At 41.3% G+C, this 18,512-nt stretch overlaps 1 protein-coding gene across 5 annotated transcripts in view; it reads left to right on the top strand.

Annotated features, from left to right (window-relative positions):
- Zyg11b (zyg-11 family member B, cell cycle regulator) overlaps positions 1 to 18,512 on the top strand; it is a 58,502-nt gene that overhangs the window by 24,474 nt on the left and 15,516 nt on the right. For all 5 annotated transcript variants that reach the window (XR_007590721.1, XM_050136188.1, XM_050136191.1 and 2 more), the window contains 9 exons: positions 1,560 to 1,700; positions 4,941 to 5,117; positions 11,345 to 11,409; positions 12,757 to 12,856; positions 13,097 to 13,147; positions 15,904 to 16,065; positions 16,170 to 16,217; positions 18,130 to 18,327; positions 18,458 to 18,510. Coding sequence is in view for 4 of the 5 variants with exons in the window: in XM_050136188.1 (XP_049992145.1) it covers positions 1,560 to 1,700; positions 4,941 to 5,117; positions 11,345 to 11,409; positions 12,757 to 12,856; positions 13,097 to 13,147; positions 15,904 to 16,065; positions 16,170 to 16,217; positions 18,130 to 18,327; positions 18,458 to 18,510 (995 nt within the window). In the remaining variant the exon portion in view is untranslated. The remainder of the gene's footprint in view (positions 1 to 1,559; positions 1,701 to 4,940; positions 5,118 to 11,344; positions 11,410 to 12,756; positions 12,857 to 13,096; positions 13,148 to 15,903; positions 16,066 to 16,169; positions 16,218 to 18,129; positions 18,328 to 18,457; positions 18,511 to 18,512) is intronic.

The raw sequence follows: 18,512 nt of genomic DNA on the forward strand, positions 1-18,512 counted from the left end.
CTCACCCCTCTTGTTTTTGAGACAGGGTATCATTATAGCTCCTGATTCACCTGGAACTCACTCTGTAGACCAGGCTAGCCTTGAACTCAGAGATCTCCTGCCTCTGCCTCCTAATTATTGGGATTAAAGGTATGTACCACACCCAGCAATCCCTTTTCTTCCCTTTTTTCCTATTATAAATATGAATACATTCATATATATGTGCCATAGTATGTTTGGTGGTCACAGGCCAACTTGCAGGATTTGCTTCTATGTGGGTCACAGGAACTAAATTCAGGTTTTCATGCTTGATGGCAGGTCCCTTTCCCAATGATCTGCCTCATAGCCCTTCCTTCCTTTTCTTTTCCTTTAAATGTGTCTCCTGGCCCAGCATGGTGGTGCACACTTTTAATTCCAGCACTTGGAAGGCAGAGGCAGGTGGATCACTGTGTGTTTACAGCTAGCCTGTCTACACAAAGAGCTCTTGATCAGCCAAGTGATACATAGTGAGACTGTCAGAAACAAAACAAAACAAACAAAAAACAGTCCTTTTGACTTTTACAGTTCTCCTCAGAGTAGAATTTCAGAATTTTTTTTTTATTTTTTGGCTACACATGTTCATAGTCCATATTTCTTTCTGTTCTTTTTGAAGGGTTAGGAGTTGGGATAGGGTTTTGGTGTACCTCATGCTGGCTTGGTACTTACTGAGTTGTCTCACCAGTCCTGTATCTTAATCATTTCTTTTTCTCTTGCCAGGTTGACTATAAAGTTACTTTTTATTATCTGTATTTGTTTGCATGGTGCTCCCTGAACCACAGTGTAACATAAGTGTATTTACCTGTGTGTTTGCGCAGTGCTCCCTGAACCACAGTGTAACCTAAGTGTATTAACCTGTATAAATTAAGTTAGATTCCATTTTGAATAAACCCTCTTATGGCGCTTGATCGATCTGGGGGAAATTAAAGGTTTATTTGATGCATACATAATAAGTGTTCCTTCTGAGCCATGCATAATGCTAGTCACTGTTGACATATGTTGAGTGCTACATGGGTCACTAAAGTGGGAGAATCATAACTAGGAAAACGAAATTTGGGGGTAACCTGGTTTGAGATTGGTGTGTCAGCAAGGCTTTCTCTAAGATTGGATTGACTTAGGAAGGGTTAGTACAAATTAGTTAAGCAAAGAGAGAAAGTTTTAAGTTGACATTGTATGTGATGACCTTTTGCTGAGATAGAGCGTGACTGAAGCATCATGGAGAAAGGCCAGTAATCCCAGTAGATGATTTAAGGGATGAGTTTTCCATAAGAGGCATCTTAAAAGCCTCAGTGAGACAGCAAGGCCTGATGGAGCGTGAAATGTCTTGAGATTTATTTTAGGTGTTGGGCAGGAAATACCTACAGGCTTGTGCTGGGTTCTTAGTCCAGTGTGTCTCTGGAGATGATGGCTGTGGTGGGTTAGGAAGTGTTCCCATGTGTTTCAAGCCTTAGTTATGCTGAGCGCCATCTCTCCAGCTGATGTTAAGATGGAGAAAGGTAGCAGGTGAGAAGAATGCTAAACACTCATCTTTTGGCTGTTCAAAGGTGTCTGGAGAAGCCAACGAGACTCAGATTGCAGAAGCATTAAGGCGATACAGCGAAAGGGCGTTTTTTGTCCGGGAAGCTTTGTTTCATCTTTTTAGTTTGACTCATGTGATGGAAAAAACAAAGCCAGAAATCTTAAAGGTAAGAACAAAAACAGGTGAAAAAAATTGAAATTACTGTAGATTTTGTGTGTTTTGACCTTTATTTTTATCTTTCTCTCTATCTATCTCCTTTGTTTTGTTTTGTTTTTGTTTTCCAGACAGGATTTCCCTGTAGCTTTGGAGTCTGTCCTGGAACTCTCTCTGTAGACCAGGCTGGCCTCGAACTCACAGAGATCTGCCTGTCTCTGCCTCCCAAGTGCTGGGATTAAAGGCGTGCACCACCATTGCCCAGCTAAGATGTTTTTGAAAGCTGAAAAAGATTTGTTTTTTTCATTTTTCTGTTATACTGGGATTAAATACAAAGCTTTCCATATATTAGACAAGTACTGCACAACTAAGATATATCCCACCCAAGAAAGGAAATTCTTTTTGGGGGCAATAGAGGGGTTCTTTTCTTTTTTGAGACTGTGTCTCCATGTAGCTCTGATTGTCCTAGAATTCACTTTGTAGACCAGTTTGTCCTCTGCCTCCCAAATACTGGGATTAAAGATTCTGTCCTAAAAATAAATAAACAAACACGAATATTTAACTGGGCCTATAATCCCAATTACTCAGGAGGCAGACACAGGAAGATTACATGTTCATGTTTGACCTGTATCACAGAGTGAGTCCAGGGCCAGCATAGGTTACATAGCAAGAGTTAGTTTCAAAATAAAAATATACAAAGTGAGGAATGGAGGCTATAGCTCAGTGGTAGAGCATTTCCTAAAATGGATGCGTAGCCCTAATGTTTATATTTATTCCCAGTATTTACACACACACACACACACACACACACACACAGAGATTCAGTTGGAAATGGTGGTATTAGGCCATAACTCTTAGCATTCAGGAGACTGAGGCAGAAAGGTTACAAGTTCAAGCCCAGGTGAGCTAAATAGCAAGTTTAAGAACCTAGGCTTTATAAGGAGAGCCTTGGGGCTGGGGAGGTGCTCCAGAAGTTAAGAGTACTCTGGGTTTTATTTGTTTGTTTTGGTTTTTTTTTTTAGGTTTGCTTGTTTATTTATTATGTATACAGTGTTCTGCCTGGGCACCAGAGGAGGGCACCAGATCTCATTATAGGTGGTTGTGAGCCACCTTGTGGCTGCTAGGAATTGAATTCAGGACCTCTGGAACAGCAGCCAAAAAACAACCAGTGCTCTTAACCTCTGAGCCATCTTTCCAGTCCTGCTTGTTACTCTTGCAGAAGACCCAGATTTGATTCCTAGCACCCACATGTAAAGAGACTTTTTCAGTTAGTGGGAACAATCTGAAGAGGTGGATTTTATTTTCCATTTTATAAATTGTGAAACTGAGGGCCTGTGTCAGAGCCGGAACTGATTTGATCCCCTAAGTGTCTTAAATTTTTGAATGGACTGCTTGGGTAGGAACTGTAACATTTTGTTATTTTCACTAATGCCTGTCACTTCCTCCGTGTAAACCAGTAGATGCTGGTATTTGCTTTGTCTCCTCCCCCCCCCCCCTTCCAGTTTTTGTTCCTTCTCTTCTCTTCTTTTTTTCACCAGATAAAAAAGTCCTGGCTGGGACTGGAGAGATGGTCCAGTGATTAAGAGCACTGGCTGTTCTTCTAGAGGTCCTGAGTTCAATTCCCAGCAACATATGGTGGCTCACAACCATCCATAATAAGATCTGGTACCTTCTTCTGGTGTGCAGACATACATGCAGGCAGAACTCTTTTTTTTTTTTTTTACTTTATTTTTTTTTTTTACAGGCAGAACTCTTTATACATAATAAATAAATAAATCTGTCCCGGCAGTGGTGGCACACACTTTTAATCCCAGCACTCAGGAGGCAGAGGCAGGCAGATCTCTGTGAGTTTGAGGTCAGCCTGGTCTACAAGAGCTAGTTCCAGGGAAGCCAGGACTGTTACACAGAGAAACCCTGTTCTGAAAAAAATAAATAAATAGATAAACAAACAAATTAGTTTTTTTTAAAGCCCCAATTCTCCTAGAACTCACTCTATAATCTAGGCTGGCCTCAAACTCAGAAATCCATCTTCCTCTGCCTCTCGAGTGCTGGGATTAGAGGTGTTTACCACGATTGCCCAGCTTCAGTTTTTACTTCTATAAAACTAAGCATAGAGGACTAGATCTCTAGCCCTGATTTGAAATATTCATTTGTTTAAAGATTAAAGCCCATTCACATAAAGAGTTTTGTTGTAAAAGAATGCAAAGGGGAAAAATGGCAGTTGATTAAAGAAATAGGATTAAAGGAGAATGTCGGTTTTTTAGACAGGATCTTGCTATGTCACCCAGCTTGGCCTCAAATCTATAGTCTTCCTGCCTCAGCTCCTAATAATGGAGTTACAGGAAAGTTCAGTGCCCCCTTATTTGTAAATGAATAGCTTTTTTATAATTTATTTTAAATTTATTTCATGTGCATTGTCGTGAATGTGTCAGATCCATGTGGGTGCTGGGAATTGAACCTGGGTCCTCTGGAAGAGCAGTCTGTGCTCTTAACCACTGAGTCATCGCTCCAACCCCTTAAATGAATAGCTTTTAAAATATGTCTATCTTTCCAATCCAGAATTTAAAACATGACATAGAGGTAATTATTTTCTTGAGTAGACAGACGAGGAAATGATCTGGCATATCCATGGAAGGATCAGCTTTAGAGAGGATTGTGATCATTGTTTGGCAAGGTGCCATATGGATTTCTGTACCCTGGTAGAGAGAATACATGGGCAGTCAGAATCTGAAGTTTCTTTTCTAGTTACTTGAGTGTTCTTAGTGTGGTTGAAAGCTAGGTTTTCCAGGGCTGGAGAGAGGGCTCAGTGGTTAACTGAGAGCACTTGCTGCTGTTGGGAGAACCTCCGGGGCTTGGTTTCTAGCACCCTCGCCAGGCAGCTCACAACTGCCTGTAGCTTCAGTTCTGAGGGATCCGGCACCCTCTCTGGGTCTTGTGAGAGTACGTACACACATAAGTAAATAATAAAATAAAATAAATATTGAAGAAAGCTAAGTTTTCAGCTGAATTGAAGAGTGGGGAAGATTTTAGAAGGGAAAGAAGACAAATGAAGAATAGTTATATAGTCCTTGAGAGGATGGGTTTTATGGCATTCCAGCTGACAGCATGTCAAGGAAGGAAGTTTGGGAATCGGTTTAGGCTCCTGACTTAGGAACATGTCTTTGAAGTTATTTAGAACAAGGCCTTGTTATATAAAGAGGGTTTGTGTTTATGGAATTAAGAGGACTAAATATTTTGTTTTGTTTTGCTTCAGCTTGTGGTTACTGGGATGAGAAACCATCCTATGAATTTGCCTGTGCAACTGGCTGCAAGTGCCTGTGTGTTTAACTTAACTAAGCAGGACCTTGCTTTAGGCATGCCTGTCCGGCTCCTCGCTGACGTAACCCATTTGCTGCTCAAGGCCATGGAACATTTTCCTAATCACCAGCAGGTAAGCACCTGTGAATTCCCACTCAGATATTCTTAGATTCTTCTTTACTGCCTCCTATTTCCATAACAGTTCAATTTAATAACTAAGCCTTCTTGTTTGTTGTTTTCTTCTTCTGAAGCAGGACCTTTTGTAGCCCAACCTGTCTTGAACTCCTGAACCTCCAGGTCCATTTCCAAAGTTCTGAGATTATGTATGCATCACCATGCCCAGAATTAAAACTTATTGGTGTTCCAGGCATGATGGTGTGTGTATCCCTTTACTCCTAGCATTTGGGAGGCAGAGGTTGGTGATCTCTCTGAGTCTAAGGATAGCATGGACTATACAGCAAGTGCCAAAAATACATAGAGAAAATGAAAACAAAAAAACAGAACCAAAAATGTATTGGTGTAATTAACAAATGAAAACTGAAAAAAAAAATCAGAATAAAAGGTTAGGAATTAAGGGTGGGGAAAAATGGAGTGATTGTAATAGATAATAGATGTGGGTTTTTGTTTTTGTTTTCAGTGTTGACACTCAATCCCAGGGTCTCACCAATGTTAGGTACTCTGTCATTAAATTGCATCCTCAACTAGATTTCTTTTGGAGACAGGAAAACATGCTAAAAACTGAACAAGAGAATGTTTGCCTGGAATACACAGAGCCCGGGTTTAATCCCCACCACTGAATAAAACTGGGTATGGTGGTGTCTCGCTATAATTTAGAACTCAGGATGTGGCAGCAGGAGGAGCAGGAGTTCAAGAGCGAGCATGTTCACCTACACAGCAGGTTTGAGGCCCAGTTAGATTACAGGATACTGTCTCTAGGATAAAAAGGAACTGTATGAAAACTAACCGTGGTATAATAGGTTTGTAACTCTGTGCGTAGACTAAAAAAATCACACAAAGCAGGGATTGTATACTATGTGAATTATATCTTTTTTTTTTTTTTGGTTTTTCGAGACAGGGTTTCTCTGTGTCTTTGGAGCCTGTCCTGGCACTAGCTCTGTAGACCAGGCTGGTCTCGAACTCACAGAGATCCGCCTGCCTCTGCCTCCCGAGTGCTGGGATTAAAGGCGTGCGCCACCATCGCCCGGCCATGAATTATATCTTGATAAATCTGCTAATCTGTTTAAAAAATCTGTACAAATATCATATATAATGACAAAAGTTAGAAGCACCTAAAATGTATTAATCTGGTGTATTAATCGTACAACAGAGTTCTTACAAACAGTAGTGAATGTTTGGGCGTGGTCTTTTTTGTTGTTTTGTTTGTTTATTTCTCGAGACAGGGTTCCTCTGTGTAGCCCTGGCTGTCCACTTACTCTGCAGACCATACAGCAGGGTTCTCTCCTGCTTTTATGCTTGTCCTGGAATTTGCTCAGTCGTCCAGGCTGGCCTTGAACTCACAGAACTCTGCCTCTTGAGCCTTGGGATTAAAGGTGTGAGCCAAGTAGAAAAACCCTGTCTCAAAACAAAGTATAATACTTAGTATTAGATTATTAAAAGCAGCTCTAGAGGGATGAAGGTGGAAAGAGAGGCTTGGTCTGGTTCTAGGTGGTACCATGTTTATTTACAGCAAAGTAGCATTTTTGTCATTCGTAGATGGCTGAAATGCCTACAGAGGAAGATGGGATACAGCCCTTTATGGGGCAGAAATGATTTCTGTAGTTCACAAGGGAAGCTGGGAAGTGTAGTCTTATAGCAAGAAACTATCAGTTGCAGCTGCAAACCACAACTTAGATCAGTCTCTGCAGCAGCCTACATAAATGATTTCATGTACTCACTTGAAAAAAAATCAAAGTTACCCAGTGTGTTAATTATTAGTATTTCTGTTGAGAAGGGGCCTAATTTCTGCCTTTTCTCAGTGCTGGCATCACAGGCAGACCTGTGCACCATATCATTTTTATCCAATGCTATTTAAAGGTAGAAATACGTAGACCGAGTGATAGTGGCAGATGTCTTTAATTCCAGCACTTGGGAGCCAGAGGCAGGCAGATCTTTGAGTTTGAGGCCAGGCTGATCTACAGAGAAAGCACCAGGGCAGCCAGGCCTACACAGAGAAACACTGTCTCCAAAAACCAAAAACAAAAAAGAAATACATGTTGTAGTTTTTGAAGTTATTTAAAATATAATATATTCAAAGTTAAAGGCTTTTAAATACAAAATTTGTGCAGGCCAATGTGGTAAATTCCTGTAATGCAAGCACTTAGGAGGTGAAGCTGGAAGAGCAGGGATCCATGGTCATCCTTGTCTGTGTAGTGAGTTCAAGCCAGTCTGGGATAAAGGAGAACCTGTCACAAATTTATCCCCTCCAAAATAATTCTTAGGCAAGTGGTGTCTATCTATTAAAGATTAAGAGGTACTACCTTATAATAAATGTATTTTATAAATATTTTGTCTATTTAATAGCATTTAGGGAGTTGAGAGATTGAGTAAAGTACTTGCTGCACAGTCAGGAAGACCTGAGTTCAGATCTCCAGCACTGTAGGGGCAGAGGCAGGTGGATCCTGGGAGCTTTTTGGCCACTAGTCTAGGTGAAACTTTAGTTCCAGGTTCAGTAAGTATATTATTTACTTTTCCAGTTTGTGATAAAATATTCTGCCGAGATCAACTGAAGGAAGCATTTACTTTGGCTTATAGTTTGAGGTTACAGTCCATTGTTGGGGGAATATCCTGGACCAGGAGGATTGGATGGTGGTGGTTTCTAGTGTTTAGCACACCTTTTCCCTTTGTACAGTACAGGGTCCTCGTTTAGTGAATGATGTCACCTACAGTGGGTGAGTCTTCTCACATCAGTTAACCTAATCAAGACAACCCTGCAAGAGATGCCCAGGGGCCCATCCCTCAAGTGGTTCTAAATCACATCAGATTGACAGTTGAGATTAACCACCACAGTAAGAGACTTTGTCTCAAAATATAAGATGAGGAATAATAGTGGAAGAGTACCAGTGTATACCTCTGGCTCCCACGTATTCATACACATCAAACCACTCATACCACAAATAAAATTGTTATTTATTTATTTATTTTTGGTTCTTTTTTTTTAAAGGTTTATTTATTATGTACACAGTGTTCTGCCTGCATGTATGCCTGCATGCCAGAAGAGGGCACCAGATACCATTATAGATGGTTGTGAGCCACCATGTGGTTGCTGAAAATTGAACTCAGGACCTCTGGAAGGGCAGCCAGTGCTCTTAACTTCTGAGCCATCTCTCCAGGCCTATTTTTGTTTTTTTGAGACAGGGTTTCTCTCTATAGCCCTAGCTGTCCTGGAGCTAGCTCTGTAAACCAGATTGGCCTGCCTTTGCCCTCTGAGTACTGAGATTAAACATGTGCACTACCACCGCCCAGCAAATTGTTTTAAAATAGAACATTTAAATGTTACTTAATTTATGGGGCTGGAAAGATGGTTCAGTGGTTAAAAGCACTTTCTGCTCTTTAAGAGAATCTAGATGTATTCCCAACACCTACATAGCAGCTAACAATCACTTGTAAAACCAGCTTCAGGGAGAATTTGATGCCCTCTTTTGATCTGTACAGGTAGTGCACACACGTGGTACCCGTGTATACTCACATGCACGCACACACGCACACACACAGATATTATATAAATAAATCTGAAAAAAGGACTTAATATTTAGATAGGCATGCTGTTATGTACCTGTAATTCCAGCTACTAGAGAGGTTCAGGAAAGAAGGTCTCTTGAGCCCAGGAGTTACTGGCTGTTCTGCTCCACCTAGCTAGACTCCTGTCGAAATAAGGAAACCCCTCACAGAAGGAAAAGTTGCAGCTGCTGGATGCTGTTATGAGCATTTTATTTTTCAGCTGTTTGAACTGAATGCCGTAGGCCGTTGAGGGAAGTGAGTAGTATTGTCAGGTACATGGTGTATGGACAGGGACAGGGAGCCTTCCAAGAACAAGTGATGGAGTCACAGCTTGGAAAACGGGTAAGAAAAGCAGTGGGACCTGTATGGAATGTGCAAGCCATTCCAGAGGGTGAGTTGTTGTGACCAGAACGTAGGAAGGACAGTGTAGGATTAGGCCAGCGATAGCCAAATTTGGTGAATGGCAGTATACAAAATTCTTAAATACTTGCATATTTGAGGCTAGAGCCACAAAAGTCAAAATTTCAGATGGTCAGAACTTGGAGATTGTAACAAATGTCATCTTCTCTGTTTGCTTATGGTGTTTTGCAGAAGGAATAAACCATCAGTCAGATGCAGGGATGCTTTTCTCTGTTACCAGTTTAAGCCATCAGTTCAGTTAAGCTTAGTGTCTCTTTATTCAGTTTAGGATATGTGCCCCTATGATGAGGTCTGCAATTCAGATAGAAAAACACATAATGTAGCACAACACAGTAAATACTAAGAAACAAGTCAGCTTAAGAACCCTAATGTCAAAATTCAAAATCATAGACTGGGGGGAAAAAACCTTCGATGCTTGATGCCTATGTGTTACTCAGAGAGCTTCCTATTTTAGGGCATTTCAGATTTTGGATTTTTATATTTGGTCTGCTCAATTGGTAATGTTCCCAATTATTTATTTATTTTGTTTAGATTGTTTTTGTTTTGTTTTTGTTTTTTCAAGACAGGGTTTCTCTGTGTAGTCCTAGCTAGCTGGAACTCTCTTTGTTGACCAGGCTGGTCTCAAACTTACACAGATCCACCTGCCTCTGCCTCCCAAATGCTGGGATTAAAGGTGTGTGCCATCACTGCCTGGAGATGTTTCCAAATCTAAATGCTTGTCCTTCCTACACTCTGGTCACAAGCTGCTTGCCTAGTGTGGCCTACCTATTTCCGTAATAGGTCCACTGTTTTTTCTAACCATTTTTCAATATAATGGCTCCAACAGAACCTGCTCTTTGAAATCTTGCCTTACATTAAAAGCTCTGAAATCCGGTATTTGTGCTTCCAGACATTTCAGCTAAGTAGTACTGCACTGCTGGGAGCTCAAGAAGAGGCAGTTAGGGCAGTTGAAAACTAGGAAAGCATCCTGAGAGATGTAAACACCAGGGCCTAAGAATATAGCGCAGTTGAGAGATTGCTTGCCTTGAATATACAAAGTCCAGGATTCCGTCTCTTGGAGTAGGGTATACACTTGCGTGCCTGTAACCCCAGCACTTCAGATGTGAAAGCAGGAAGGTTAAAAGTTCAAAGTCATCCTCAGCTACATAGTAAGTTAGAGGCCAGTTTAGGCTGCATGAGACCATGTCTCAAAACAAACAACAAAAACGGTGGGGACCAGCCTGGTCTTCAAGAGCTAGTTCCGGGACAGGCTCCAAAAACCACAGAGAAACCCTGTCTCGGAAAAAAAAAAAAAAAAAAAAAAACCCAGGGTGGGGGCGGAGAGTTGACTTATCGGCCAAGACTCACTCTTACAGAGGACCCAGGTTTGGTCCCCAGTATCGGCATAGAGGCTGACAACCTCCTTGTGATCCATTGCTATCCTCTGGCCTCCGCGGACATTAGGTACACATGCTGGGCACACACATACTCAGACAGAACATTTGCAAAATAAAAATACATTTTAAAGATCATAATTTAATGTGCTGATATAAAGCCTGAATTGAATTCCCATGTTTAAAAATATAAAATTTTCTTAGGCTGGAGAGATGCTCAGAGGTTAAGAGCACTGGCTGCTCTTCCAGAGATTTTGAGTTCAATTCCCAGCAACCACATGGTGGCTCACAACCATCTGTAATGAGATCTGGCATGCAAGCATTCATGCAGGTAGAACACTATATAAATAATAAATTTAGTTAAAAAACAAAGTTTACATAAAGCAATCAATTTATTTTGATAGCATTTATAAAGAATTAGTTTAAAGAATATAATTTTGAGCCTGGCATGGTGACACATGGCTTTAATCCCAGCCCTCAGGAGATAGAAGCAGGCGAGGTCTGTGAGTTTGAGGCCAGCCTGGTCTACATAGTTAGTTCCTGGACAGCCAGAGATATATAATTGAGAGATTTGTCTCAAACCAAGAAAAAAAAATTGTGTTTTTCAAGATTTAAAAACAGTAACTGGAGCTTAGTTGTATAGTTGTATAGCTTAGTTGTATAGTTTTAAACTGGAGCTTTTTCATGAACCCTGGGTTCCATCTCTAGCACTCAGCATGCCCACACTCTCCTTACGCACATTTAAACAATAGTTTAAAAAAATTTTTTTTAAAAAACTTGTCTTTGGTTAACAGGTAACAGAATGATGTTCTTTTCGACTTTGTTTTGTTTTCTCCTTTTTATTCTTTAGTTACAGAAGAATTGCCTCCTCTCACTTTGTAGTGATCGAATTCTTCAAGATGTCCCATTTAACAGGCAAGTAATAGCTTGACAACGGGAGTTCAGTCCCCACGACCACATGGTAGAAATATGACTCCCTCAAGTTGTCCTCTGACCTCTGTGTGCATGCTTTGTGAGAAGATGTGTGTGTGTACACACTCACGTTTAAATAACTTTTAAAAGTTTTTATCAAAGAATATGCTTAAAGCTGTGATGTTGAAATACTAAAATGCTTTTATTGTAGAAGATAAAATGTCAATTTTGACTGTATTTCTACATTATTGTGTCTTTGTGTGTATTTGTGTGTGTGTATTGTTATTGATATGTGTGTGCACCATGTGCTAATGTCTCAGTGTGAAAACCAGAGGTTGACATTGGGTGTCTTCCTCAATTGCTCCTTGCCTTATTTTTTTGAGACAGGGTCTCTCACTGAACCTGGAGTTCACGGAGTGGGCTAGACTTCTGGCCATCAAGTCCCAGGGATCCTCCTGTCTCTGCCTCCCCAGAGTTAAGATTACAGGTATGCATTGCCATGCCGAGCTCTTTGACATGGTTGCTGGGGATTCAACTCAGGTCCGCATGCTTGCACAGCGAGCACTTTACCAGCTGAGCTTTCTCCTCAGCCCCTATGCTCCTGCCTCTCCACCATTGCTATCATTTTGATGAGCACAGTGGTGCAGGCCTATAATCCCAGTAGGAGAATCAAAAGTTCAAAGCCTACCTGGCACCTTATTAAGACTGTCTCAGAATAAAAACAAAGAGCCAGGTATGGTGGCACATGCCAGTAATCCCAGCTTGCGGAAGGTGGAGGCCGGAAGATCAGCAGTTCAAGGTCATCTTTGGCTACACAGAGAGTTTGAGGACAGCCTGAGCTACAAGCTACATGAGACCCTATCTCAAAAAGACATAAACAAGGGCTGGCAAGGTGGCTCAGCTGGTAAAAGCACTTTCCACAAAAGCCTGACCATCTGAGTTCAAACTCTAGAACCCACAGTGGAAGAAAAGAACTGAGTCTCAAATGATGTCCTCTGACAGCCACATGGATATCATAGCATGCATGCACACTCATGCACATCATAGACAAACACTCACACTACCAAAGAGGAAGATAAAAATAATAGACACTACAAGTAAATAAAATAAGAGAACATACTGGGGATATATCTTTGTGGTAGCGCTTCTGTCTAGACAAGGCCCTGGGTCCATCCCCAGCATAGGAAAGAAACCAAAAAGACACTAATAGTAATTTGTTATTCTCTCTCATTAAAAGAAAGCAAGCTTCCCTTCTCTTCCCACACACTAAGTTGTAGCATCAGCTCTCACCTGACTCCCTAAAATTATGCCTGGATCTCCAATATTGAGGAAACCCTCTTGTGTTTTCAGGTTTGAAGCAGCCAAGCTTGTCATGCAGTGGCTTTGCAACCATGAAGATCAAAACATGCAAAGAATGGCAGTTGCCATCATTTCCATCCTGGCTGCTAAGGTACCTGAACGTTTCAGAATGACTTCCTAAAGGCAATTGTTTCTCGTTACAGTTGATACAGCCCCCTTCCATTTGTGTGCCAGAAAAGTTAGTACACCTCTTTGCTAGCCTGCTTATTTGTGTTAAGTGTTGTAGAATCGGAGGTCAATGAGCTCTAGCTATGGAGGCTGCTGTGGTGAATTATAGTAACTTACACCCATGAGTACTTGGACATTTACTTTGTCTCATATTTACTTCCAGCTCTCTACAGAACAAACCGCACAGCTTGGTGCTGAGCTCTTCATTGTCCGGGTGAGTTTATTTCCCTCTTTTTAGAACACTACATACTGGTTTGGTTTGTTTGTTTGCTTGGTTTTTTGTTGTTTTTTAACTTTTAAAAAAGTATTTATTTTCCGTGTATGGGTGCTTTGTTTCCATGTATGTCTGTGCACTGCGTGAAGGTGACCCAGTGCTTGTGGATGCCAGAGGAGTAAATTGGATCCCATGGGACTAGAATTACAGTTTTGAGCTGCCATGTGGGTGCTGATAATTAAACCCAGATCCTCTTGAAGATTAGCCAGTGCTCGTAATCTCTGAATCATCTCCCCAGTCCCTACTAGTATTCTTCTCTTTTCTTTTTTCCTCCTGACAAGTAATGTGGTATGTCTTTTGTGGGTTTATATGGGTATAGGTGTTTTTGTTCCTGGGGAGCTAAGCCAGGGCTGCACACATACTAAGTCGGCTTTCTGCTACAGGACAGAACCACCCCTGTCCTGGCTTCTCTCTTTATTTTTAATAAATTCACTTTTTCTAAATGATTGTATTCAATTTTTTTTGTTTTGTTTTGATTTTTGGGGGTTGTGGGCTTTGAGACAGGGTTTCTCTGTGTAACGGTCCTGGCTGTCCTAGAACTCACTCTGTAGACCAGGCTAGTTACAGTAGACGTAGCTTATGAGAAGACATGTCAAAGCTATTGTCATCCTAATATCCAATGTTAACTTCAATTCTCTTACCATTGTGTGTAGCCCAAGAGGGACTTGAAGCTGTGACAGTCCTCCTGCCACAGTCTCCTAAGTCCGGGTGTTACAGGTGTGAGCTACCACGCCCAGCCTTTTCCTTTTTTCCTTAAAAAAAAAAAAAAAAACTTGAAATTTGTTAGAATTAAGCCTTTTAACTCTTTTATCAAGTTGATTATGACCAAATTACTTAATATTTTAAATTTAGTTTGTGTCCCTGGGAAATGATACTATAAGTATTATTAACTATAAGTTAAAAAATACTAGTTTTGCCTCCCTTCAACCCCTCTTCATTTTCTTAAGTCCCAGGCTTTATTAGAATGGTATTCTATGACCAGTTAAGATAGTTGGTTCATGACCAGTGAGATGGCTCAGCAGTAAGGCAACTGACACCAAATCTGGTGACTTGAGTTCAATCCCTGGGACCTAATGGTGGAAGAAGAGAACCAGCTTCTGCAAGCTCTCTGCTGACTACAGAAGTTCAGTCCTTCGTATATTTCATTGTCACACACACACACACACACACACACACACACACACACACACGACACAAAATCAAAATGAGTTTAAAATAAAAAAGAAGATATTGCACACACATGAAAGACGGAAGGAAAGAAAGCAAACAAGCAAGCAAACAGAGGTCTGGGGATATAGCTCCATGTGTGAAATGAACACACTTCATCCTCAGCACCACATAAACCCGTGTGGTAGTACATGCCTGCAATTGCAGCACTTGGGAGGTGGATGCTGGAGGACAGGAGTCCAATATCATTCTTGGTATATAGTGAGTTTAAGGTGACATGAGATCCACCCTGCTCACAGAGAAAGGGACCAAGAGAGGAACAGAGAGGGGAGAGAGAACACAAATAAGTACTTTTCGTATAGTCCAGTTTGCAGTTCTACACAGTACTAGCAAAACTATTGTTTACAGAAAAACAAATAGAAATAAGGGAAGGATAAGAAGGAAAAATGAAGGTCCAGACTAAGGAATTGTTGACTGAGAAAGGAGAATCTTGACTTAGAGATTAGCTTTGGCTGCTGTCTTAGGGTTTCTGTTGTTGTGATAAAACACCAGGGTCAAAAATCAGATGGAGAAGAAAGAGTTTATTTCATCTTAGTTTGTCATCTAGGAAAGACAGAGACTGATGCAGAGGCCATGGAGGAATGCTTGCCCTATCTGCTTTCTTACACATCCTTAGGACTACCTATTCAGAAAAGGCACCATCCACAATGGGCTGGGCTCTTCTATAGCAAGCACTAATCAAGGAAGTACACTACAGAATTGCCTACAATCTTACGGAGTTATTTTCTCATTGAGAGTCCTCTTTGAGGGGCTAGAGAGATGACTCAGTGGTTAAGAGCACTGGCTAGTCTTCTAGAGGACCTGGGTTCAATTCCCAACGACACATGGAACTGTCTGTAACTCCAGTTGCAGGGGATCTAACACCTTCACAGCAGTACTCATAAAATAAATTTAAATAGATGATTTTTTTGTTTGTTTGTTTTTTGAGACAGGGTTTCTCTGTGACTTTGGAGCCTGTCCTGGAACTAGCTCTGTAGACCAGGCTGGTCTCGAACTCACAGAGATCTGCCTGCCTCTACCTCCCGAGTGCTGGGATTAAAGGCGCGCGCCACCATCACCCAGCTAAATAGATGATTTTTAAAAAGAGAGAGAGTCCCTCTTCCAAAGTGACTGTAGCTTGTGTCAAGTTGACTAGCCCTGGGTTGTATAGCAAAACTATCTGAAGAAACAATACAAAAACATACTAGGGCTAGCAAGATGGCTCAGCAAGATGCTTCCTGCCAACCCTGTTTCAATCCCCAGGACCCACAGGGTGGAACTCACAGACCTCTACAAACATGCTGTGACTTGGACATGCGCCCCCTACTAGATAGATGGATGGATGGATGGATGGATGGATGGATGGATGGACGGACAGACCTTTACAGGGAATGCTTTAAACTATGAGAATATTCCTCATGGATTTGTGCTTATTGGTAATCTCAGATTATGACAACTCAATAATGAAAAATTCTCTTTTTTTTCCTTAGCAACTTCTTCAAATAGTGAAGCAGAAAACTAATCAAAATTCAGTGGATACTACATTGAAGTTTACTTTGAGTGCACTCTGGAACCTCACAGATGAATCCCCAACAACATGCAGACACTTCATTGAAAATCAAGGGTTAGAGCTCTTCATGAGAGTTCTAGAGGTTAGAATAAGAATATACTTAGCCATTGATGTGGGTGATTTCTTTGAGCACTTATTTGTTATATTTGTTTCTTTAGATAGTTACACATTCTCTTTCTTTTGTAGTCTTTCCCAACTGAGTCATCCATTCAACAAAAAGTTCTAGGTCTTTTGGTAAGTTATACACCATTCCTGATTAATTCAGAAGCATAATTATTTTCTGTCTGAGTGTATACATTGAAAGTTGCTGCTTGAGCCCTCAAGGCCCAAGTTGGTTAGGATACTCCCCGCAGAACTTACAGTGATATATTATTTGTGTTTTAATAAATAAAGCTTACTTGAAGGTCAGAGGTCAAAGTAGCCACACTAGTCAGCTGTACAGGCCAGGCAGTAGTGACACACACCTTTAATCCCAGCAGCCACACTAGTACACTAGTTAACCATAGAGGCTGGGCGGTGGTGGTGCATGCCTTTAATCCTAGCACTAGAGAGGAATATAAAATGGGTGGAGACAGGTCTCGGGCTCAGTCTCAGTCTGAGTATTTGTGGAGGTAGGTCGCCCATTTCAGTGGAGGTAAGAGCCAGTGCTGGCTGCTTTGCTTTTCTGATTTTAGCCCAATATCTGTCACTGGGTTTTATTATTTGTGCTACAGGAGCCTGATGATAGGAGCTTGATCCTCAAACCACATCATAGACGAACTCACCTCCAAGTTGTCTTCTGACTTATACATGTGAGATACACACACACACACACACACACACACACACGATAAATAAATGGGGATATAGGTCAGTTAGAAGAGTGCATGCCTAGCATGCATGAAACTTGGTTTTCATCCTCTACATCACATAAATTTGCGTGTTTAAAGAAAGTATAAACCATGAGTATAAAGCATAAGAATGAGATTACATACACCTGTAATCTTACCACTTGGGAGGTGAAGGATAAGAATAGGAGAATCAGAAGTTCAAAGCATCTTCTGCATAGCCAGGGTTTCATGATACCTTGTCTCAAGAAGAAAGAAGGAGCTGATGTGGTAGTGCAGGTGAATCTGTAAATTCAGAGCTAACCTACATAGTGAGACCTGTCTAAGAAAAAAACCAGAAGAAATATAGAAAGATGATGTTGTGTTGTTTTTGAACATCTAGAGAAAATGGAAAATAGATATAATTATTAAATTAAAAAGATAAAACAAGCCTGGTGTAGTGGTGCACACCCTCAATTCCGGACTCAGGAGACAGAGACAGGTGGATGTCTGTGAGATTGATGATAGCCTTGTCTACAGAGTGAGACCCTGTCTTGAAAAAAGGAAAAAGAAAGTGTTGGTTGCTCTTCCAGAAGACCTAGGTCAAGTCCCTACACCCCTGTGGACAATCACAGTCACCTGCAGCTCCAGCCAGGGGTCACAAGCCTTCCCCTGGCCTCCGGGCTCTGCACTGCGCACACCTAGTGCACACTCACACACAAGCTCTGTAGACTAGGCTAGTGTTGAACTTAGTCAAAAAAACTTTTTAAAGAAAGACTCCATGATGACAGCCAGTATCAGGATGGCAGCAGGAATAGGTGACAGCTCACATCATGAATTACAAGCATGGTACAGAAGGGGCACCAGGAATGGTGCAAGACTTTGAAACCTTGAAGTAAGCCCGTAGTGATAAACTCCTACAACAAGCCACACTTCCTAAACCTCCCAACAGCATCATCAGTTCAAGTATCTAAGAGTATAGGGGACATTTACTACCCAAACTACCGCTAATCCCCTTACCTCTACTCCAGTCTGCAAAGCGACCAGCTTGCATACTTTGTCAGAGATCACCAGGAGTGCTTGTCTAGTGTCTGAAAACAGTCCTTTTAACCATTTAATTTGCATAAGACTAACTTTTTTGTTTTGGTTTTGTTTTTCCCGAGTCGGTTTCTCTGTAGCTTTGGAGCCTGTCCTGGAACTAGCTCATGTAGACCAGGCTGGCCTCAAACTCACCGAGATCTACCTGCCTCTGCCTCCCGAGTGCTGGGACTAAAGGCGTGCGCCACCACCGCCACCACCGTCCAGCTAAGACTAACTTTTATACCTTCTTTTCCTCCCAGAACAATATAGCTGAAGTACAAGAGCTCCATTCTGAACTAATGTGGAAGGACTTCATAGACCATATCAGCAGTCTCCTGCACAGTGTGGAAGTAGAAGTCAGTTACTTTGCAGCTGGGATTATCGCCCACTTAATATCCAGAGGTGAACAAGCATGGACCTTGAGCCGTAGCCAGAGGAATTCTCTTCTTGATGATTTGGTAGGGTCATTTGGTATTTTTTGGAATGATATAAGTTAAATTTGTTATAGTTAAATACGAAAGCTTCATTATGAAGTAATATTGCTAAAAAATAAGTATTGTAATATATCCTATGTTTTATGTCTTCTAGCATTCAGCTATTTTGAAATGGCCAACTCCAGAGTGTGAGATGGTAGCATACAGGT

The sequence above is a fragment of the Alexandromys fortis genome, unplaced genomic scaffold (assembly GCF_014885135.2).
Source record: "Alexandromys fortis isolate MF-2015 unplaced genomic scaffold, M_Fortis_MF-2015_v1.1 scaffold_13, whole genome shotgun sequence".
Taxonomy (NCBI): Eukaryota; Metazoa; Chordata; class Mammalia; order Rodentia; family Cricetidae; genus Alexandromys; species Alexandromys fortis.